At 55.6% G+C, this 22164-nt stretch overlaps 2 protein-coding genes across 6 annotated transcripts in view; both read right to left on the bottom strand.

Annotated features, from left to right (window-relative positions):
* PDPK1 (3-phosphoinositide dependent protein kinase 1) overlaps positions 1-5091 on the bottom strand; it is a 67198-nt gene extending 62107 nt beyond the window's left edge. Inside the window, exon 1 of the mRNA XM_045541222.1 lies at positions 4921-5091. Coding sequence (XP_045397178.1) covers positions 4921-4944 — 24 coding nt within the window. The 5' untranslated portion in view covers positions 4945-5091. The remainder of the gene's footprint in view (positions 1-4920) is intronic.
* A 4423-nt stretch (positions 5092-9514) lies between these two features.
* Positions 9515-22062, bottom strand: AMDHD2 (amidohydrolase domain containing 2). Of its 5 annotated transcripts, XM_045541220.1 has the most exons (13): positions 21908-22026; positions 21689-21825; positions 21473-21612; positions 16686-16740; positions 16307-16519; positions 16139-16227; positions 15903-16047; positions 15720-15827; positions 15494-15562; positions 15045-15146; positions 10900-10954; positions 10526-10628; positions 9515-9562 (listed from the first exon to the last, which is right to left on the bottom strand). In XM_045541220.1, the coding sequence occupies exons 1-13, from the start codon at positions 21988-21990 to the stop codon at positions 9530-9532; spliced, it is 1332 nt and encodes a 443-aa protein (XP_045397176.1). In that variant the 5' UTR covers positions 21991-22026; the 3' UTR covers positions 9515-9529. The 5 variants fall into 5 exon arrangements, 3 of the variants coding, with proteins under 3 accessions (XP_045397176.1, XP_045397175.1, XP_045397177.1); XM_045541219.1 differs by lacking the exon at positions 9515-9562 and having other exon boundaries at positions 10408-10628; positions 21908-22062; XM_045541221.1 differs by lacking the exons at positions 9515-9562; positions 10526-10628; positions 10900-10954 and adding an exon at positions 12893-14637 and having other exon boundaries at positions 21908-22062.
* Between the last annotated feature and the right edge of the window lie 102 nt (positions 22063-22164).

The following is a 22164-nucleotide window of genomic DNA, read 5'->3' as shown; positions in this document are numbered from 1 at the left end:
CAGAGGTGAATGCCTCCTTCACCGTCCTGGCCCCGCCCCCCCCCCCCCCCGTCCTGTCCCCCAGCCCAGCTACACTACAAGCCCGGGGGGCACACAGCACCACACTCAAGACTGCAAGGTAGGCTGGGCATGGTGGCTCACACCTGTAATCCTAGCACTCTGGGAGGCCAAGGTGGGTGGATCGTTTGAGCTCAGGAGTTTGAGACCAGCCTGAGCAAGAGTGAGGCCCCGTCTCTACTAAAAAAAAAAATAGAAAGAAATTATATGGACAACTAAAAATATATATAGAAAAAAATTAGCTGGGCATGGTGGCGCATGTCTGCAGTCCCAGGTACTCGGGAGGCTGAGGGAGGAGGATGGCTTGAGCCCAGGAGTTTGAGGTTGCTGTGAGCTAGGCTGACGCCACGGCACTCTAGCCCAGGCAACAGAGTGAGAGACTCTGTCTCAAAAAAAAAAAAAAAAAAGACTGGAAGGTACCAAGGCTGCTGCAGGCGCTGTCCTGTCTCCCACCTCTGGAAGCACAGAGGGAGAACTGCAATGGGAGCTCAAACCTTCCTCTAGACTTCCCTCGGGTCAAAGCACATCAGTGAGGATTCTCCCCAAGTCCTATCAGCCTCTCTGGCAGCCAATGTACAGCTGTCACTCTGAGCCACAACCCCTTTCTACTGCAGTAAAATTAATTCCAAAATGGGACAAAAAAGTTGAAGAATGGGACTTTAACAATGAATTTATTGTAAAAACCAAACCTTTAGCCGGATGAATTCTGACTGCCATACTGCTGAGACACACAGCCTCTCACCGGCCCTCCAACGTGGGCAGACCTGCCACTCGCTCCACAAACACGCAGAAGACGCGGACCTCCAGAACCAACTTCCAGACATACCTTCCAACCACGTCTTTAAATATTTCGATTCCCTGTAGGTGCAAGCTGATATGAAACACAGATTGGGCCAGTCCCCAGCACGGAGGCTGGTACAAAGGGCCCTTAATCCTGTCTGTGAAGGGAAGAAAGTCACTGGCCCATCCAGGAACTATTATATGCCCACCTTCATCAGGCCAAATTCCAGACAGAAACCACACACTGTTTATTCTGTAGGGGGCTGTGCTCAGTAAAGGGCTGCTGATGTCAGATTCACCCATGCTCTTCATACACAGAATCTGCAACACTGTCACTTCTAGATTCTATGGGCTTACGTGTAAGTCAACTATTTAAACAGAAACCAGAATCAGGTGCTCTGGTAAGGGATTTGAAGCCCCTTTTAAAAGCCACTCCTTTATAATGCACTGAGTATCTCTCTTAACAGATTCAAAATGACCTGGAATTTCTTGGAGTAAAAATTGCCGTTTAAATATAGGACAAACGAATAGAAACAGATGTGTAACTATATAAATGCAACCAATATCAGGTACAGAAAATAGATCCCAACAACCATCATGAACCCAAACAGGCCTTTCTCCTCTGAAAGAACACACCAGAACACATTCCCCATTATTGTTTGAGAAAATGCACCCTGCCTGGGATCTGCCAGCTAGAGCCTGAACATACAACCTGTTCTCAATATTCAATTAATTTTTTTAAATGGTCTGAGCAAGTGAAGAATGCAGTCCAGTTACGGAAGAACACACTGCTGAAAAGACCTGAGCAATCCATGCCTAAAACCTAAGAGTTTCCACACCAGCACTTCCTCCCCAGCAAACTGCCCTTTGAACCTGCCTTCAAAACAACTGCACTGTGCACCCCCATTGCCACCTGTCATCACACAGGCAGGCGTGGTGCACTCGCGTGCGTGCGCGCGCACGCGCACACACACACACACACACACACACACACTGGCCTTAGCCCTTGCACCTGCTGAGGGAGTCATTTCCACACCCAGTGTTCCTCAGCAGCGACTACATGCTCTCCTCACAGAACTGAAACACCATGTGCGAGCCTGGCAAAGTCTATTTCCACAAAGATTCACTCTCCTCCAAACACATCATCCCTGAAGAGACTGGCTGCACACACCCTCATTTCTGCAGCGCTTCCCAGCTCACCCGCTTGCCTGACTACATGCCCCCGCAGCGCCAATCAGCTGCCCATGAGCACTCACACCCTGGCTCAGGGGATGAGAGCAGAGGCTGAAAAGGGGGACACACCCAGAAGCCACCTGTTCCTCTCCTCAAAGCTGTGCTGAAGACAGCCTAGAGTCTAAGACCTGCCTTGAAGAGCTGCCCAAAGCCTCTTCTCAGGCCCCACAACTCTGCTGCTAGGTCCACCTCATACAACACATGTCAGAAGAGCAGAACCTACCTAATCTTCCACCTCTTGTTAGTATCAGGACCTCACCTTGCCAGCTCTGGACTCAGTTTGTTCCAGCTGTCACGACACTGCCAGGGACAGAGACAAATCCTGATGTACACTGGACCAGCCACATGAGGAGAAGCTACCCAAGAGGGAGTATAGAAATCGGAAGCCACTTTTCTCCATGCTGTCTGCTTTTCCTACAGCTTTTGCAGCCACCCTTACAGAAGACAGAACCACCCTAGAGTGTGCAGAGAGCCACTCAGCCTAATCCCTCAATTCTATGTCTAACAAAATCATTACACGTCGTTCCAAAGAGAGGATTCCAAGCCTCACCCCCCATTCAGGAGTAGCAGCCCTTAAAAAGGCGGAAGCAGAGCTTCTTTCCTAACAGCTGCTTTCTGACAGCAGTAGGCTGAGCCCCAGGGGTCACAGAGCCCAGCCATCTGCCCAAAAACACGTGTGTGCCGTCCTTCCATAGGAAGACATCTCTCCTGCTCCAGCATGGCACAGTCAACACATTCAGGCCCAGCCCCTGGAAAGACATCCTGGCAGTGGCACTGAGGACTTCCTTATGCTGAGCTGCCTGGCAGACCCTCTCTCTGGGGTTCCTTACCTGAGGGGCAGGAGACACTGGGGTCACTGCCAAATTGCACTCTACTTAATTAATGAGGCAGGTACTTACCCTCACTGTACCTCAGTTTCTGCCCCTGTAAAATAGGAAGGACATCCACCTTGCAACATGGTGTGAAGGTACCTAGCGAAGTGCCTGCCTTCCAGCCAGTCAGCACAATAAAGGGTACTCACAGCCTCCGGCCCAGCTGGACTCAGACCGGGCTGGCCAGTCCTACCTTCACAGCTGGCACTGCTCCCCCTGTTGGCTGTGCACGCGCACAAAGACATGGGAAAGTCAGTCATTGGGAGGGGGGCTTCTCATATACAGGGCCTAGGATACCACCTTAAAGTCCAGATGCAAACCCACTTGAACCCTGAAAATCTATCTGTCCCAGGTGAAAATCCAACACTGGGCTGTCTCTGCCATTACTGACAGGAAATATGGCACATACATACCTGTGGGTGAATCTCCACAAAGATGCAAAAGCCTGGTTCCCCACACTTCCTTACGTGGAACTCTATCCTCTATTCTGTAAATCATTTTTGTTCATTGGATTCCAGTGTTTTTGCACTAAAAAGCTGCCCTGTGTCAAGAAAAGCGCAAATGTCCGCATGTGCAACTGCCAAAGCCATGAGAAAATGTGCTCTTTTCTTCTTCCCACGATGCTGTCAAATACACACCTTGCACTGCAACAGTGTCACTGTGCGCAAGTTCACTCCATACGCTTCACTCTGACCGAAGGCCCCAGCCTCCGCTGACATTCGCCAAGCAGCCTAATTCGTGCTTTTGCGAGTTAGCCCAGGCACTCCAGGGTATAGCCACATCTGTCTCAACAGTAAAAAGGCATCCCTTTCTCCTTTCACCGTTTTTCTAAACTGACAGGTCCTGCTTCTCTGAGACTTCAGATCAATTACCACACATCTCTATAAAACAGGGTTCTCAACCTGAATCCACAGATGAGCTGAAGGTTCAAAGACCCTCTGAAGCAGTTACAAAATTCAGTGTAGCTGTGCGCTTTTCTCAGAAGAGGGACCATATCTTTCCTCAGATTCTCAAAGGGGCTCATGACCCCCCATGACCCTCCAAAAAAGAATAAGAACCACTACCACACAGCTGAGTCCTGGAAGGGGTCAAGTAAATTTCTTGGCTCTTCCTTCATTTAAACGATTTGTCTTTTAAATAAAATTTTGCAAGTTCTCTAGACATTCTTTCATCGCCCACTTCACATTGCATACAAGGTATAAATTCTTAAACCATTCTCCTAAGACTCCAGAACTTAACAAGTAAAAAACATAAAAACACTAAGGATACTTTTAGCAACATAGAAAATACACAGACACGCCAGAGATACTTTTAGCAAAACATTTCACCCAACAAGTGGTTCGTTTGGGTCTTTTCCCCTAAAATCTTTCCTACCTGTCAAGCTTACTTTCCTCGGAGTGACGCCTTCAAGCCCGGCCTCCCAGGGGCTTCCCACAACACCGAGCAGAGCCACAAGGCAGGAAAAGCACCCAAATGCCCATTCGCCGGGCAGTGAAAGGAGTTTACCAGACCGCTCTACTCAAGTACTCGGAAACGGGGTCCTGGAGCATCAGGTGCTTTCAGCGAGAACTCGCACCTTCTGCTTCTCTTGCAGGCGGAGGCACCGGAACCCCGTTCCAGGTGAAGACCCAGGACGGTTCCTCCGCAGACACAACCGAAAGGTAACCCGGAGACTCGGCTCCAGCCTGCGCCAAGCAGAAAACAAACTTTCCAAGCACTTCCACCCCGCCTGGCCCGGTGACACCTCCCCGGCCTCCCCCGCCCGCCGCGTGTCTGTCAGCGCCCCCGGCGCCTGCCGCAGCCCGGGCCGGAGCCCCGGCTCCCCACAGCACCCGAGCGGCGCCCCTGGCCGGCGCCCGCTGTCTCCGGCCCGGCCGCCCGGCAGCAGATGAGGCGCCGCCCGGCCCTCGGGACCCGGGGCCGTCGCGCCTCGCGGACCCGGGCGGCCGCCACGCCCAGCCCGCCGCCGCGCACTCACCAGCTGGCTGGTGGTCCTGGCCATGGGCCCCGCGTCAGCGCGGGCGCCTCCCCCGCAGCGCTGCGCGGCTCGGCGCCTCCTCAGCGTCCTCCTCCCCGCAGCGAAGCCCCAGCAATGGCCGCCCTCATCCTGCGCCCGCCCCGCCGCCCGCCGCCCCCGGCGCCGCCCCGCCCCCGCGCGACGCCGGGCGGAACTTCCGCCGCACGGTCGCCGCCGTCCGCGCCCATTGGCCGAGCCCGTCATCGCTCCGCCGCGGCCCAGGCGGGCTCCGCCCCCGCCCCAGCTGCATTTCCGGGTTGGGACCTGGCGGGCGGGAGCGGCCCGGCCCCGCCTGGGGAGGGCGACCCCGCGCGAGCCAATCCCGGGGCCCGCGGGCGGGGCCGGGCAGGGCGGGGGGCGAGCTGTCATCCCGAGCTGACAGACGGGGAAACTGAGGCTCAGAGGGGCTGCCAAGGTCACGCCCGAGGCAACGGCGGGGCTGGCCTCGAACCCGTGGCCTGGCCGCTGGAGCCGGCCTTCGCAAACGCCAGGAGACGCAACTTTACTAGTTTCACAGCTAACAAGCGCTCGCGGAGGGAAATTCGGGCTGTAAAGCCACATTTATAAGGCAGAAAATAAGCCCATCCTATTACCGTTCATAGTCCCGAAGACACTCTCAGAACTTTTGTCTTTGCCTATAAATATGCGTATGGGGGCTTTTTTTTCCTTTGTCGTTGTAACTGTTGAAGATGATGTTGATGCTGGGGTTTTTTTTTTAATTGTGATAAAAGACACATAAAATTTACCATCTTAACCAGTTTTTAAGTGTACAATTCAGCGACATTACATTCACATTATTGTGCGATGTTAATGTTTTAAGCAAAATTAGGATCATCCTTGTTACTGACACTTTGCATATTTTTGAATAGTCCTTTTTTTCTATTTCCAAGAGAAATATATCTTTATTATAAAAAATAAAAATTTAGGCCGGGCTCGGTGGCTCACGCCTGTAATCCTAGCACTGGGAGGCCGAGGCGGGTGGATCGCTCAAGGTCAGGGTTCGAGACCAGCCTGAGCAAGAGCGAGACCCCGTCTCTACTAAAAATAGAAAGAAATTATATGGACAGCTAAATATATATATAGAAAAAATTAGCTGGGCATGGTGGCACATGCCTGTAATCCTAGCTACTCGGGAGGCTGAGGCAGTAGGATCACTTAAGCCCAAGAGTTTGAGGTTGCTGTGAGCTAGGCTGACACCACAGCACTCACTCTAGCCCGGGCAACAGAGTGAGACTCTGTCTCAAAAAAATAAAAAAATAAAATAAAAAATAAAAATTTAGACAATACAAGTAACAATAAAATAAATGAATCCATTATCCCAGGTGGGCAGAATAAATTGTTGAATAGCAGTAACAGCCACTAACGTTTACTCAGCACTTACTCTAAGTGAGGCATTTTCATGCCTAATCTCATTTACTCTAAACAAGCATCCCTGGTATTGTTGCCCCACTTTTCAGATGAGGAAACCAAGGCACAGGGCAATTCTGTAACTTGCCCAAGGTAGTGTAGTACCAGGACAGACACGTGCCAGAGTCTGTACATCTGCCTCTAGGTTACACAGACCCTGTCTAACTATCCAGTCTTCCTGTCCTCTGCATGTTTATACACCTTAAACAACAACAAAAAGCAAATGTAATCCTTACCCCCAAGAAGGGCTGAAGCTGTTCACGCTGCTTTGATACTTGCTTTTTTTTTTTTTTCACTTAACAATGTATCATTCTGTATCCTGTACAGCTCTCTTCAGTTGCAACACGTGAAGAGGACTCCTATGGGGAAATATTCCATAGTTTATGGATCCCTGTGTTCACCAAGTTCTTTTTTTTTTTTTTCTTTTGAAACAGAGTCTCACTCTGTTGCCTGGGCTAGAGTGCCATGGCATCAGCCTAGCTCACAGCAACCTCAAACTCCTGGGCTCAAGTGATCCTCCTGCTTCAGCCTCCCGAGTAGCTGTGCCTACAGGCATGCACCACCATGCCCGGCTAATCTTTCCATTTTTAGTAGAGACGGGGTCTCACTGTTGCTCAGGCTGGTCCAGAACTCCTGAGCTCAAGTGATCCTCCTGCCTCAGCCTCCCAAAATGCTAGGATTACAGGCATGAGCCACCGTGCCCAGCCCTTTTGTGTGCATGAGAGAGATAGGGTCTCACTCTGTTGCCTGAGCTAGAGTGCAGTGGTATCATCACAGTCCACTGCAACCTCAAACTCCTGGGCTCAAGCCATCCTCCCACCTCAGCCTCCTGAGTAGCTGGGACTACAGGCACTTGTCACCACGAATGGCTAATTTTAAAATTTTTTTTGTAGAGACGGGGTCTTGCTATGTTTCCCAGGCCAAACTCTCTCTTAACAACATTAAAATGGTTCCCACATTTTTTTCTCATTAACAAGGCCCTGCACTTAAATCCACGCATACTTTTACTTATTTCCTTAGGATAAATTCTTAGCATATGGAATTGCAAGTTCAAGGTAGACATCATCTCTTGTCACCATACCAAGACACATTCAACATTTGGGAACATGGGGCCATGCTCGGTGGCGCACGTCTGTCATCCTAGCACTCTGGAAAGCTGAGACAGGAGGACTGCTTGAGGTCAGGAGTTCAAGACCAGCCTGAGCAAGAGTGAGACCCCATCTCCCCTAAAAATAGAAATATTAGTCGGACGTCAGGGCACATACCTGTAGTCCCAGCTACTCAGGAGACTGAAGCAGGAGGATCGCTTGAGCTCAGGAGTTTGAGGTTGCTGCGACCTATGATGACACCATAGCACTCTACCCAGGGTGACAGAGTGAGACTCTGCCTCAAAAAAAAAAAAAATTGGAAAACATGGGTAACATTATTCTACATCAGTAGCCCTCTACGTATTAAGAGCAGTGTATCTGCCTGTGCCACCCAACAGCCCCATGAATTGTAGGTGCTATGATCCTTCCCATTGTTTACATGAGGAAACCAAGGCTTCAGGGATTTTCATCATAGTAGGTCACAGAGCACAGGACTCAGAACTAGCCATGATCAACTCCAATGCCCTCTTTTTAGCCTCTGTGTTCAACTGCCACCCAATAACCATTCTTTTATATTTATTTTAGTCCTCCAAAAGTAGTAAAAGGCCGGGCGCGGTGGCTTATGCTTATAATCCTAGCACTCTGGGAGGCTGAGACCAGAGGATTGTTTGAGTTTCAAAGTTCAAGACCAGCCTGAATAAGAGTGAGACCCCATCTCTACCAAAAAAACAAGAAAAAAAAAAACCCCAGCCAGGTGTGGGGCATGCACCTGTAGTCCCAGCTACCTAGGAGACTGATGCAGAAGGATCACTTACAGCCCAGGAGTCAGAGGTTGCAGTGACAATGGTGCCACTGCACTCTACCCAGGGTGGCGAGTGAGACTCTGTCTCAACAAAAAACAAACAAGGCAACTGAGCACCCGTCCTCACAAACCCCCACCCCTTCATATACAACAAACCAAAAAAAAAAGGTAGTACAAACTTGTACTGAGAGAATGCTAACCATTTCATATGACTTACTTACTTCTCATTACCACCTTATGAGATAGATACTCAGTATTTAATACCATCTTCCATGTGAGGAAATCTGCCAGACTACAGTAAACATGAGTGTAAATATGTGCATAACTATAGAATCTAAATATATCACGAGCACCTTTTCTCAGAAAGTTACTGAAGGATGTGCTCTACCAAATAAGGGAATAAACCAAGAAAGACCTGAGATCCAGGAAACAAAAAGAAACAGAATGCACAGGAGTGTGATGAAGAGAAGTCCATTTAACAATTATTTATTGAGCCTCCCTTCCAGGCCACGTACTGCACAAGACACTAGTGATTCATCAGTGAACAAAACCCAAAAGTCTCTGCCCTTGTGGAACTCCAGTACCACTGGCAGGAGTAGGGGAAGAGTGCAAGTATAATGAACATGCAAATCTTATGGCACATTAGCAGACAATATGTGCTGTGGGGAAGAAACAAAATCAGGCAAATGGAGTTGCAGGAGTGCCCCAGGGAGGAAAGTACATGTTTAAATGCGTGGTGAGGAGAATAAAAGCTGTCAGCAGGGAGCACCTGGACCCAAGTGGAGCAGGGTTCCAGAAGACTCCAGAAAAATACTGAACACGATAGATTCTCACCACATAGAAAGTTGAATTGAAAAGCTGACAGAGAGATTAGGAATATTCCCAAGAAATAGCTGTACCAGAAAGGAAGCACAATCACAGTTCACTGTGGACAGCGGTCATGGGGCAGATGGGGTCATGGGGCAGATGGTCTCGCCTGGCCCAGCAGTTCATTGACACCGTGCTGGAGAGAGGGACCACCCCCTGCCTCTTATCTGACTCTTTCCTGCCCAGAGACTGTCTGGAGCCAAAGGATGACCTCGGGCCAAGGACGCAGTGACTTGCCTGACATTGTGAGGTCATGTTCTGCCCAGGGAGGGGCAAGATGACCACCTGCAGGGGCTGGGGGCTGTGCAGGTACAGGGAGTGCTCGCTGGCTGTGCACCAGGTCCCGGGCTCTGGCATGGCTGTGGTGGCTGTGCTGCTTCTCTCAGAGCCCTCACTCCTGCCACCCTCAGGGCACAAGGGAGGAAGTGGGGTTCAGAGCCTAAGGAACATCGGACAGCTAGTGTACTAGTAACCTACTGCTGTGTAACAAACCATCCCAAGATGTAGACCCATAAAACAACAAGCATGTTATCTCGTGGTTTCTGCGGGTCGGGAATTGGGAGAGGCCTGGCTGTATGGGCTGCCCTGGGTGTGCTCATGTGGGTGCCATGCAGGGCAGCCAGTGCCAAGTCATCTAAAGGTTGGAATAGGGCCAAAAGATCCCCTTCCAAAGAGGATTATTTCCACACCGTGGGCCTCTCTGCAGGCAGTCTGAATGTCTTCGTGCCACGGCAGCTGGCTTTCCTCAAGGCCAGTTATGAAAAGAGAGAGAACCCAATGAAGACAGAAGCTGCAGTGTGTTTTGTAAACTAACTCTGGCAGTGAAACACCGTATCCACTGGTCCCACACACAACCCTGATAGAAAGTGGAAGGGGACACACAGAGTGTAACTTCCAGGAGGGTCCATCACTGGGGGGCCACCTTCAAGGCCAGCAGCCACGGCTACTAGTCATTGGCAGAGCAGGCAGTTCCAACCTGCCAGCAAGCAGGGAGACGGGGAGAAGCCAGGCAAGAAGTGCAGCCCAAGCCCCCAACTGCTGTCTGAGGCTTTTGAGCCTGTAGAAGGCATTGCACTGTAAAGCCCAAGAACTCCGCAGGCAAGGGACCCAGCCTGGTTTCTATTTCTAGACCAGAGGTGGGCAACCTGTGGCCCTGGGGCCACATGTGGCCTTCTGGGTCCTTGAGTGCGACCTTTTGACTGAATCCAAATTTTACAAAACAAATCCTTTTAATAAAGGGATGGAATTGAGACTGTCCCTGCAGCTGCTCTGCAGGGTCTGGAAAACGGGGACAAAAGAAAAGGCACACAGACCAGTTAGGGTACACTCAGCTGAGAGAAGGGGGGCTCTCAAAAAACAACTGCTATGGTTTCCTGCCTCTGCCCCGCAAGTCCCTGCTCACCAAGCCGAGGCTTCCAGGATGCATTTGCTGGTGGCTGCAGATGCTCCGATGAAAGGTAACAAAGGAATCCTGTGGTTTCCAAGCTCCCTGGGCAAATGTCCTCCTATATAAACCATGCCAAGTGACAAAAAAATTTGACTGGGAATCAGACAACAGACAGACGTGCATGAGATCTCAGGCAAGTAACTTCCCCTCCCTAAACCTCAATTTCCTCAGCTGTAAAGTGGGCTCACTCCAAAAACTGGTAAAAGTCCCTAACAGTTGAGAACATCGATACCCAGGGGGGCCCAGTATAATCCCGAGCATTCCCAAAAGATGAGAGCAAAAGACAGGAAGAGTGAGGGTCGCAGTGACGCAAAGTGAGACGGACTCACCCGCCACTGCTGGCTTTGCAAATGGGAGGGGCCGCCATCCAGAACGCCCGCAGCCCTGGAAGATGAGAAAGGTAGGAAAATGGATTCTCCCCTGGAGCCTCTAGGAAGAAACAAATATCTGCCACCACCTTGACTTTAGCTCACTGAGACCCATTTCTGACTCAGCCTTGCAGAACTGCTAAATAATAAATATGTGTTGTTTGAAACCGCTAAGTTCGTGGTGATTTTGTTCCAGCAGCAACAGGAAACTCATTCGGAGGGCCCTTCTGGGGCCAGAAACCCACAGGGCCAAGAGGAGTGCCACGCAGAGCCCCTTTTGGGTCTGGGGTCCCCCACCGCCAGGTGCGTCCCCCGCTGGGGTGGGGTGGGGTCTGGCCAGGAGGTTGGGTGGCACCCTGCCACCTTGGGGAATACCGGGCACCTTCTTACACTGGCGAGCCAGACCCGCACAGCCACACCTGGGGAGTTCTCCACTCGTGCCGTTCCACTCCAAAGCGGCGAACAGCAAAGCAACGGCAAAAGCGCAGACCCATTCAGAAAAAAAGCACGTGACATAAACGGGTAAAAGGCGCAGCAGGAGCCGGGCGGAACGGGACGCGGGGCTCGGTCGGCCCGGGCAGCCTCCCGAGGACTGGGAGCTGGGAAGCGGGGCCGAGGAGACGCCCCCGGCCTCGGGTCGGAGCACAGCTGCCCCCCTCCCCCGCTGGTGCCACCCCGCGCTGCGCCCATCCAGTTCCGCGACACCAGATCCACCCCGAGCCCGGGAACCTCCGAGCAGGCCGCGGCCCGCCGTTCGGCCTCCCCGCCCGGAGAGCGGGCTCTCGGCTCCGGCCCGCGCCCGTCGACCGCAGTGCTCGCTGGTCGCCCGCGGGGACCCGTCCCCCAGAAGCCCCGCCCGCGGCAGGCGCGTCCCGCGCCGCATCCTTCCCACACTCGCGGGGCGGGCCGGCACCCGGGGCGCAGGACGCGGGCGCGGCGCGGCGGACGGGGCAGGGCCGGATCCATCGCGGGCATCCCGCCGCCCGGGCCCGCCACCGTCCCGGCGCGGTGGCCGCTGACTCACGCCCCCGCCCCCACACCTCCCAGCCAGGTTCTCAGGTTCGGACGGCCTGGAACCCCTCCACGAGTCGCCGCGCGGCCCCGAGCGCATGGCGTCGCCGCGCTTGGAGCCCAGGAGGCCCGGACGGTGAAATGACCGGCTGTGTCCGTGAGCGCCGGGACTCGAACCCGCGGCCGGCCGGCGCGCCAAGTGGAAGGCCGCTGCGCTCCCAGGCCCGGCCACCAGGCGGCCCTCGCGAGCCGAGCAGCGCCTTCCCAGCCCGGCGCTGTGCGTGGGGCCCACGCGGGGTCTCTGGCGTCCACTTTCCTCCAGGGCGCGACGGGCCACGACGCCAGGTCTCCCCAACACGTCCACCTCCGCGCCATCCAGACACCTGGGCGCCACCTCCCCGTCCGCAGCCTCCCGCCCAGACTTCAGGGGCTCGGAAAGAGCAGACTGGGGCTGTCGGGGGCGCGGAGTGTTTGGGGGTACAGAATTTCAGTTTGGAAGATGGAACAGTTCTGGAGATGGATGGTGGCCATGGACACAATGTGAATGTACTTAATGCCACTGTTACAGTTACAAAAAAAACCAAAGCTCCCCGCCCCCAGCATTCCCCCCCTCAAATAAGACCCACACTCCTTCCGCAGCCCAGCGCCCACTCACTCCCCACGCCCCACCGGCTTTGTTTCAACACACTAAGGCCCTGCCTGGCCTCTGGCCCTGGCCTGAAGTGCTCTTCCCAGTACTGGCTCCTGTCACCCTGGGCAGCCTGCTGCCCACCCATCTCAACCAGCTTGTCCACCAGAGAGGGGGCTTGGCGGTGAGCTGGACGGAGCAGGGCCCGCCAGGGGCTCCCCAGCTCCAGGACTTGGTGCTGGTTTCCCCACCTGAGAAATGGGATGACGCAGAGGACACCTCTGGATTTTTGGTAAGAGAAGGGACAACACCAAGTACTTACAACCAGCAAGGGAGGTGTGCAAGCCCTGCTGAGCTTTTAATGTTTGCCGAGAAGTCCATCTGTTCCCCCCTGCCACCGCTATCCCATGGACAGGCCTTGCGGGCAGGCCCTCCCCTAGGACCTGGCACATGCAGAGGTTGGCCAGCCACATACAGAGGGCCCAGCACTGTCCACGGTGGGCCCCAGGCACCCCTGCACCCCACGCCTCTCAGGTCAGGATCCCTCGGCACACTCTTGGACTGAAGGTGAGCACCCTGGGGGCATGTGGGCTGAGACAGGTCCCCTGTGCCCCCACAGGTGGTACCTGCCCAGGCCCTCCCTCAGCCCTGGGCCAGTGAGGCCCTGCAGAAGGCCATTCACCCTCAGACACAGGTGGGAGCTGGAGACCACCTTTGTCACTTTGGGCCTGCAGACATTTCCTTTGGTGGGCTTTGCAGCAGACGCAGAAGGAAACAGTGGCCAAGCCAGGTGCAGTGGCGTCCACAACATCCTGCACTGAGAACTGCAAGCACCTGTATGCAAGGGGAAGGGGGCCGCCCACCCCAGACCTGGGGCTACACCCACCCACCCCGACATCTGTCCCCCATGTCCTGGTCGTCCTCAGAGCCAGGGGGTCCCCAAAGCCCACCGGCCTCGAAGCTACCCAAGAAGCCCAACAGCCCGTGCTCCCCACGGGGGTGGGAAAGTGGATCGGGGGTGCACTGCCAGGGCCGAGGGAACAGGGAAGGCTGCAGGATGACACCAACAGGGCAAACGGTTTCAGGGCACAGGACACTGGTGACACCCAGCTGCCCGCCAACACCAGACAGGGTCCCCACACTGCCTGTGCACTGGGACGTGGGAGAGCTCATGGGGATCAGGCCAGCAGATGGGGTTGTTGAGAGAAGACGCCAAAGGAAATGGAACCTTGATTATCCACCAGGGCTGTGAGGTGGTTTGACTGAGCGCTGGGCAGGCCAGGGAGCAGGGGTCAGGCGCTCGGGCCACTACCGCCTCCTGTACTCAGAGGGTGCTGAGGCCAGTGTGGACTCCTTCCCGAAGGTCAAGTATTGCAGTGCAGGCCCTGGCACTGTGCCCTGGCCCAGGTTAGGCCTTGGGCTCCGCTCTGCCCACCCAGGTCCGGAGTGCAGACAGCAAACTCCTGACGCTGTCCGCACTCCCTATGCCAGGCCCACTCCTGCCAGCTCTGCCACCTGCAGCCCATGGCTTCCACTCCATGCTGCCCGCCCTGACCAGCGTCCCCATCTGCCCCCATTCATTGCTCATCCTAACGTCTTCCTGTGTGTCTGCAGGCCTCAGGCAGGGCCACCTACCAGGGAGGGACCCTGTCTCCTCCACTGGGGCCCCACAGGCCCGGGCTGAGCTGGAATCCAGCCATTCCCACCCCCAAGCCACAAATGCTGTCCCCAGAAGGGTACCAGGGCAGGAGCAAACAGCAAGGAGCCCAGTGTCGAGTGCAAGCAAAACCCAGAGACGGGCGAGTCCCCGCTGGGCGCACATTTATCCGGTCGCCTCCAGAGTGGCCACAAGAGCTGTAGCTGTCAGCCTGGGGCAGGGCTCCACTCTCGCCCTGGAGGCCAGCTCCCCAACTGCCTGGCCCTGACGAGTGTCCAGCTGGGGCCAGGTGTCCTCTCCAGCCGAGGTCCTCATCACTGCCTGGCCTCCTCTGCCTGCCACACCAGCTCACCCGAGATGTAGGTGGCCCGAACATGGAGGGAGTCATCGAGCACCACGAAGTCTGGGTCAGAGCCAGCCGGTGAGGAAAGGGCTGGGCAGGGCCACTACCCCACCTCCACCTGGAATCCTTCCCCACAACCTGAGGCTGGTGGGGAAACTGAGGCCCAGGGAGCAATTCGTGCAGGACACCCTGACCCATCACAGACTGACAGAGGTGCTGAAACCAAGAGCTCCAACTCCCAGCAGCTGAGAACAGGGACAATGCTCCCTGCAAACCCTTGCCCGGCCTTGTCCTGGACACCAGAAAGCCTAGCCTGACAGACACCAGGGACCAGGATGAGGCTGGCAGCCAGGCAAGACCACCTGGGAGTAGACACTGGGGAAGACCCGCCCTTCCCAGGCCCCCCAAGAACTCTCACATTTGCAGGCAAAGCCAAGGCTGCCGGGCTGCCCTGCGCCAGCCCTCACCTGCATCAGCTCCAAAGTCCAGGGTCCCCTTACACTTCTCCAGCCCCAGCAGCTGTGCAGGGTGCAAGGACGCAGCCTCCAGGGCCGACTCCACGCTGCAGCCTGCTCAGGGGACAAAGCTTGGTGACAATCCCCAACCCCCATGGCTGTGCCAGCAGCCCCCACACCCCACAGCTCCAGAGCTCCCATCTCAGGGACTTTGTAGCAGGTTAACAAGGACCCCAGCTCTGAGTGCTCAGGGGGACTGCCTGTCATCCTGGGCTCGAGTCACTGCGTAAGCGCACAGGCAGGGCCTTGGCAAATCCCCAGGGGCCGGTCCATGCCCTGGGAACCCATCAGCCATAGACAAAGGATGCGGGACAGGGCCTGGGGGGGCCCCACTCTTCCCTCCAGCTTCTCCCAGATGCAGGCGTGGCCCCGATGCGCATGCTCAGCACTGGCCCACTGACCTGTGGCCTGCAGGAAGTGCCGCACGCAGACATCCATCGGCGCTATGCTGCCACTCAGCGTCGTGGTGCCTTGAGAGCAGAGGCCGGGCTCTGAGGGGCTGTGGGCCACCAGGTCGTGGCTGGGGTCCAATGGGCAAGCAGGGTACATTTGGGTTCTCTCCTCCCACCACAGAGGGGCAGAGGGGCTATTCTCACAAGGGCAGTGAATGAGGCGGGTGCCGCTCACCTGCCACGTAGGCCGTCAGCCCATCCACCTCTACCTCCTGCTGTCCCAGCGTGTGACGGCCATTGCCCAGACCCAGGGCAGGGATAGCATCAGTGACCAGCACCAGCCCTGGGGAGAAGGGAACCTCATGACCTGCCCGCCGGCCACCATCCCCTCCCCTCCCCGCCACACCCCGAGGCTCACCCTGGGGATGGGCCCGGTGGGCGATTCGCAGGGCGGCCGGGTTGGTGTGTGTGCCATCAGCGATCATCCCGTAGAAGATGCCACGGCCCGGGGGCAGCTGGTCACTGGTCAGGAGCCCCACAATGCCTGGGTCACGGTGGTGGAACTGCACAGGGTCAGGAGGAGACAGGTGAGCAACAGCAGGGCAGAGCCCCGTCCCACCTCGGACCCCCCAGGGGAGCTGGGGAGGCGCTCACAGGCAGCATGGCATTGAAGAGGTGGGTGATGAAGGTGGCTCCACTCTGCACCGCTGCTTCTGCTGCCCGCAGGTCAGCCACCGAGTGCCCTGGGCAAGGGCCTGGACTCAGACTCTGCACCTGGCCCAGGGCCCCTGGCCGCCCCCCCATGGAGATGGCCCCACTCACCTAGGGACACACAGATGCCACGTGCTGTCAGCTCCCGGATCACCTCGTGGCTGCGGCCCAGCTCGGGGGCCAGCGTCACAATGCGGACGTTGTCCAGGGGCCCGTAGGTGGCCAACACATCGTGGAAGGCGTTGGCCTCAAAGGAGCGGAGGTGGGCCTCGGGGTGCGCGCCCCGCTTCTCCCGGCTGATGAACGGACCCTCTAGGTGCAGCCCTGGGGGAGGGAGCAGAGCGGCTCTAGCAGGGCCCCCACCCTGCCCCAGCCCCTCACCTCACCCCCCCACCCTCCCTCCGCAGTTGGGCATCTGGAGGGGGAGGGGCTGCCAACAGGTGCCCCAGGAGCCTCCCAGGGTGGGGTGGAGAGGGGGTCAGCCACTCACCGAGGACCCCTGCCCCATGGGGACCACCACTCGTCACAGGGATCTGAGGAAGGACCTGGGGGGAACCAGCTGTTAAAGCCCTGCCCCCATGGCCTAGTGTCCAGAGGTCACAGCCCAGCCAAGGTCAGAGATCACAGGACAGAGTTCAGGGCCCAGCACCCGCTGGCCATCCCTCAGGTATTAGAAGGTAGCCAAAGACACCCAACAGTGGTCAGTCAGGAAAAGCACAGCCGCCACAACGATGGGATCCATGGCCAAGGGCAGGGTAAGGATGGTGGCTGGACTATGCCCTCCACTGGAACTCCCCACCCCAAACAAAACTAAGGGATTTTTAATAGGGTCAAACCCAGGGGTAAAGGACAGGAGGGGGCAGGCAGACTCAGCTCAGCAGGCAGACACGGGGCAGACACTGGGTGGGCACACGCAGTGGGGAAAGTGACCCCACAGGCCCAGGCCTTGGCAGCGCCTGGTGCCTTGAGACGCGGGGTGATGGGGACCAACAAAGGAGACTCACTAAGGCGTAGCTGGGTCCCTGCAGCTCCCGCCCCAAGCGTACCCAGCGGAGCATACACAGAAGTAACCGTGGGCCTCTGTGCAAGGGGGAGTTTGAGGCACGGTGGGAAGCAGGTACTTAAGTGGAAGTGTGTGTTCGTGTGGCCCTCAGCAGGTGCCAGCCAGGCCTGTCCTCTCTTCTCCCGGGACAGGACCAGCCCAAGAGAAAGGACCCAGGGACCAACCTACGACTGTCCCCAGGAAACCCGCCACCAGGCTGGGTGCTCCCAGCCAGTCTGCTGGTGCCTGTTCAGCACACAATCAAGTTTGCCAGGCAGCTTGGGAAAGCCCCGCTAAGGAGACACAGGGCACAGCAAACGAGGACGGAGCGAGTAGGGGAAGCCAAACCCCAGAGGATACAAGGACAGAGGAAAGAGCCATCATTAATACCCTCAAGGTGGTAAGAGGTTTGCATCGATGAAACAAGAACCAAGTGTTAGAAAAAGGAACACGGGGCAGGGTAGGGGAGGACAAAGCAAGCACTTCAAAATTAAACGTATGAGCCAGACACAGTGCATACACCTGCTGTCCCAGCTACTCGGGAGGCTGACTGCTTGAGCCCAGGAGTTCGAGGTTACAGTGAGCTGTGATCACAAGACTGCACTCCAGAGTGAGACCCCATCTCTACAAAAAATTAAAAAATTAGTCGGGCATGGTGATGTGCGCCTGTAGCCTCAGCTACTCAGGAGGCTGGGGTGGGAGGATTGCTTGAGCCTAAGAGTTGGAGGCTATAGTGAGCTGTGATTGCATCACTGCACTCCAGCTGGGGAAACACAGCAAGATCCTGTCTCTAATAGCAAAAAAAAAAAAAAAAACAGTTGAGGGAATGTCCAGAAAAGAAAATCAAAGTCGGCCATGCGCAGTGGCTCACGCCTGTAATCCTAGCACTCTGGGAGGCTAAGGTGGGAGGATCACTTAAGGTCAGGAGCTCGAGACCAGCCTGAGCAAGAGCGAGACCCCATCTCTACTAAAAATAGAAAGAAATGACCTGGACAGCTAAAAATATATATAGAAAAAAAATTAGCTGGGCATGGTGGCGCACGCCTGTAGTCCCAGCTACTCGGGAGGCTGAGGCAGGAGCATCACTTGAGCCCAGAAGTTTGAGGTTGCTGTGAGCTAGGCTGATGCCATGGCACTCTAGCCTGGGCAACAGAGTGAGACTCTGTCTCAAAAAAAGGAAGAAAAAAAAAAAGAAAGTCAAAGAGAAAGAAAATGAAAGGAAAAAGTAGGGACCCCGTCCAGGAAGCCTAATAGTGGGCTAACAGGACTCCTACAAAGAGACAACAGAAAAACCAGAAGGAAAAAAATCATCAAAAAAGTAACACAAAAAAAGCAAAAGAACAAAACCAAAAATTGAACTTCCAGATTGACAGGCCTGCCAACAGCCAGCAAAATGGATGAACTCCCCTGTCCCCACAATGTGCCACGCTGAGACTTCAGGATCCAGGGACAGAGGAAAGATTCCTTAAGCTTCCAGAGAGAAGAAACAGGTCACCTACAAAGGGTCAGGGTTCAAACAGTTTCAGACTTTCCATTTGCAGTCCAGGAAGAACACAGCAGTACCTTTAGAATTCTAGAGGAAAACGACTTCTGACCTAGAATTCTAACCCAGCCAAGCCATCAGTCAAGAGAATAAAGACTTTTCAGTCCTTCAAGATCTCAAAAACTTGACCTCTTGTGATCCTTTCTCTGTAAGTTACTGGAGGATTTGCTCTACCAAAATGAAGCCATAAACAAGCCAAGAGAAAGACATTGGACCCTGGGCATAAGAGACCCAGCAGAAAGAGGCCAGGGGACATCCCCAGGTGAGGGGAAGGGAGTTCCCAGGACAGCCAGTGCCGGGAGACCAGGTCCCAAAGGCTTCTGCAGAAACACAAAATTGACAGACCCCATGGTGAGTCTACACAGCCCAACAAAGTGGGTCAACGGGTAGGCAACTTGGAATCCAGCTAGTAGCTAACAAATTAAGGAGACAATATTGACTCCAAGGAAAGCAGGGTCAGCGGGTAAGAAGACATAACTGCGCCAGGAGCCTCTCACAGTCCTGCTGCCTGATCCACGCAGTGGTACCTGGGGAGAACGAGGGGACAGAAAAGGATGAGAGGGCTAATCTTCAACTGTCCTGGTGGGAAGCCACACGGCTGCCTGAAACTAAAGAGCTGAGTGGAGATACCAGCTTATTTTTTAGAGACATAGGGGCAAATTCCAAAGAGTCATTTGAATTGAAAGTGACTGTCTCTAGGGTTGGAACTGGTTGGGACAAAGGGCTGCTTTTTCCTAACAAGCCAGGTGGATATACAAGTCCACTACAGATTAGGGAAGAGATAATGTTGAGTTTTTCCAGAGCCTTAAAGAGGGAAAGCAAATGAGCACTAAGTAGAGGGCGTGTGGAGCCAGAGGCAGTGGCCTGGCTGCCACCCTGAGGAGGTGCCTGACCTAGGCTCAGCAAATAGGCTTGAAGCAGAGAACAACATAATCAGATCTGCCTCTAGGTATGGCAGCAAAGGGCAGGGCCAGAGGATACCACCCAAAAAGGAGCAGGTGGTCTCAATGGACCAGAACATGACAACAAAAAACCTGGGTACCATCCAGCAAAGCTGCCATCCAATTCCACCGTGGGTGAAATGGGGCCTGGAGAAAGGTGGGGGAATGAGCCACGTGAAGGCTTGTCTGGTTTCTAAGAAGATACAGCAGTAAGTTTTCATGTCCAGAGCCCTATACAATTTCCACCCTCAACAGTTTTACGCTCCGCCTCCCAAGGGCTTCATCTGGGAAGTGTTTGACGAGGGTCTATAGGGTACCTGGACTGCAGCAGATATGAGAAGAAAACGTGCTACTTGCCAGACTCCTAGGGACAAAGAGCAGGCGGTCCCTCCCGTGCACAAGCATGGGCGGTGTGCCCGGCATGGCGGGGAGGCCTGGAACCAGCTGGCCACCACAGGCCCCAGGGGAAGGCCTTCCAGGCAGAGAACCTGGGGCAGGAGAAGGGAGTGTGCCTGGGGAGAGAGAAGGCTCAGCAGATAGGAAAGGAATGCTGCAGGGCGGGGGCAGGGCTGGGGGTGACCTGCTGAGTCCCAGATAATGGAAAAGTCACTTGGGCAGGGAGACCAGCTGGGAGAATCAGGCACCGGTTTGAAGCCAGAAGACAAGTTTGGTTTTTCGACAACTGACTCCAATGGGAGAGTGGTGGAAAATCCCAGAAAGACATCCATAGCTGAGATTTACCAAGTGCTTAACCAAGCCCAATCCTGAGCCCAACGCAACAATGCTGTCACGTAGCCAATCACTGTTCCTGTTCCAGGTTTGAGGAAACAGGGTCAGAGGGAGTAAGGTTGTCCAGAGTCCTCCAGCCGACAGATGAAGTTAGATGCCAGGACCAAACCCAGGAAGCCCGAACCCAGAGCCCACAGTCGACCCCAACAGCTCCCTGCTCTGACTCTGCGTCCCTGAAAGGGACCCTCTGGGCAGGGTCATCATGACCCTGCAATGAATCCTGTAATTGAGAAAAAAAAAACGGCTGGGGCAATCAACGAAACTAGAACACACTGAACTGAATATTAACAGTGTCGATTTCCTAAACTCACTAGCTATCATGGGTGCATAAAAAAACACCCATGTTTTTAAGAAATAGTTAAGTATTAAGGAACAAACAAACGTAGTGTATGCAACCTATTCCCAAACAGTTCAGAGAAAAAACAATAACATACCTACAGCCAGCACGAACCTGAATAATAAAGCGCAGCAAAAAACCTAGATAAAAAATAAATACTTAAAGCCAAACCGAGAACACCAGAACTCCTCCTAGGGCGAAGGAAGGTCCAAGGGTGGGGATGCAGGCAAGAGCCGCACAGGAGCCGGAGAGTCTCCACTGAGTCACAACCACCGACAGGTTGAGGAGGAAGAGCCTGACCGGTGACTGGTGTGGCAATCAGGAAGTCCCCGCAACCTCGGTCAGGGGCGCTTTCTGAAGCACGGAGGCAGGCAGCGAGCAGAGTGGGGAGGGCCTGCGCAGGTCCAGGTGCTGAGCCAGCAAGTGTGGGGACAGCAGCCAGGCAGACGGACAAGTGATGGAGAAAGGCCAGCGGCGGGACCCCAGGCCCAGGTGGAGAGAGGCCAGAGGGAAGGCCAGGCCCAAGTGCCACGGGGCGTGAGCTGGGGCAGGAGGGCATGGGGGTTGAAAATGAAGGGACTGGCTGTGCGGGCCTCCTTCGCTGGAGGCCGGAGTCTGACCTCACCTTGTGATAAACCTCCGGTGGGGAAGTGACCAGGGTGGGGCAGAAGGAAGTGACACCATGCGACAGGATCCTCCGAGCCACCAGGGCGACCCCTGAACCCACATCCTCCGTGGCCTGGGAGAAGTCAACACCAAATCCACCTGCCACCACACAAAAGTCGGGGTCGCACGGTGCTCAGAGCTCCCCCGGGGCCCCCTGCCCCGCCCCGGGCCGCACCGTTGATCTGCACGTCGATGAAGCCGGGCGCCAGGATGCGGCCCCCGCAGTCCCGCTGCTCGTCGGCCACGAGCCGTTCCTCGAAGAACAGCTTCTCCGGGTCCAGGATGCGGCCCCCGCGCACCCACAGATCCTCCCTAAGGACGGAGCGGCAGGCGCTCGGATCGCCGTCCGACCCCGCGGCCCCCGCCCCGCCAGCCCGCGCCCCCAGCCGCGCACCTGAGCAGCGCCCCGCCCCGCAGAATGCGGCAGTTGGTGAACTGGAGCACCGGGGCCCGCGCCGCGCCCTGCCCGGCGCGCATCCTGAGCCGCGGCGCCGGGAGCCCGCGGCGGCGAATCCCGCGCCCGCGCCGAACCGGGAGCCAGGGCGCCGCCGCGCCCGCGTGACTCTCAGCTGACTGGGCCGGCGCGCCACGTGACTGTCGCGCCCACGTGACCGCGGGGCCCACGTGACCGGCAGCGCCGAGCGGCAGCCG

Source organism: Lemur catta, chromosome 2 (assembly GCF_020740605.2).
Source record: "Lemur catta isolate mLemCat1 chromosome 2, mLemCat1.pri, whole genome shotgun sequence".
NCBI lineage: Eukaryota > Metazoa > Chordata > Mammalia > Primates > Lemuridae > Lemur > Lemur catta.
Note: the sequence above shows the minus strand (reverse complement) of the source record. Positions and strands in the feature narration are given on the sequence as shown.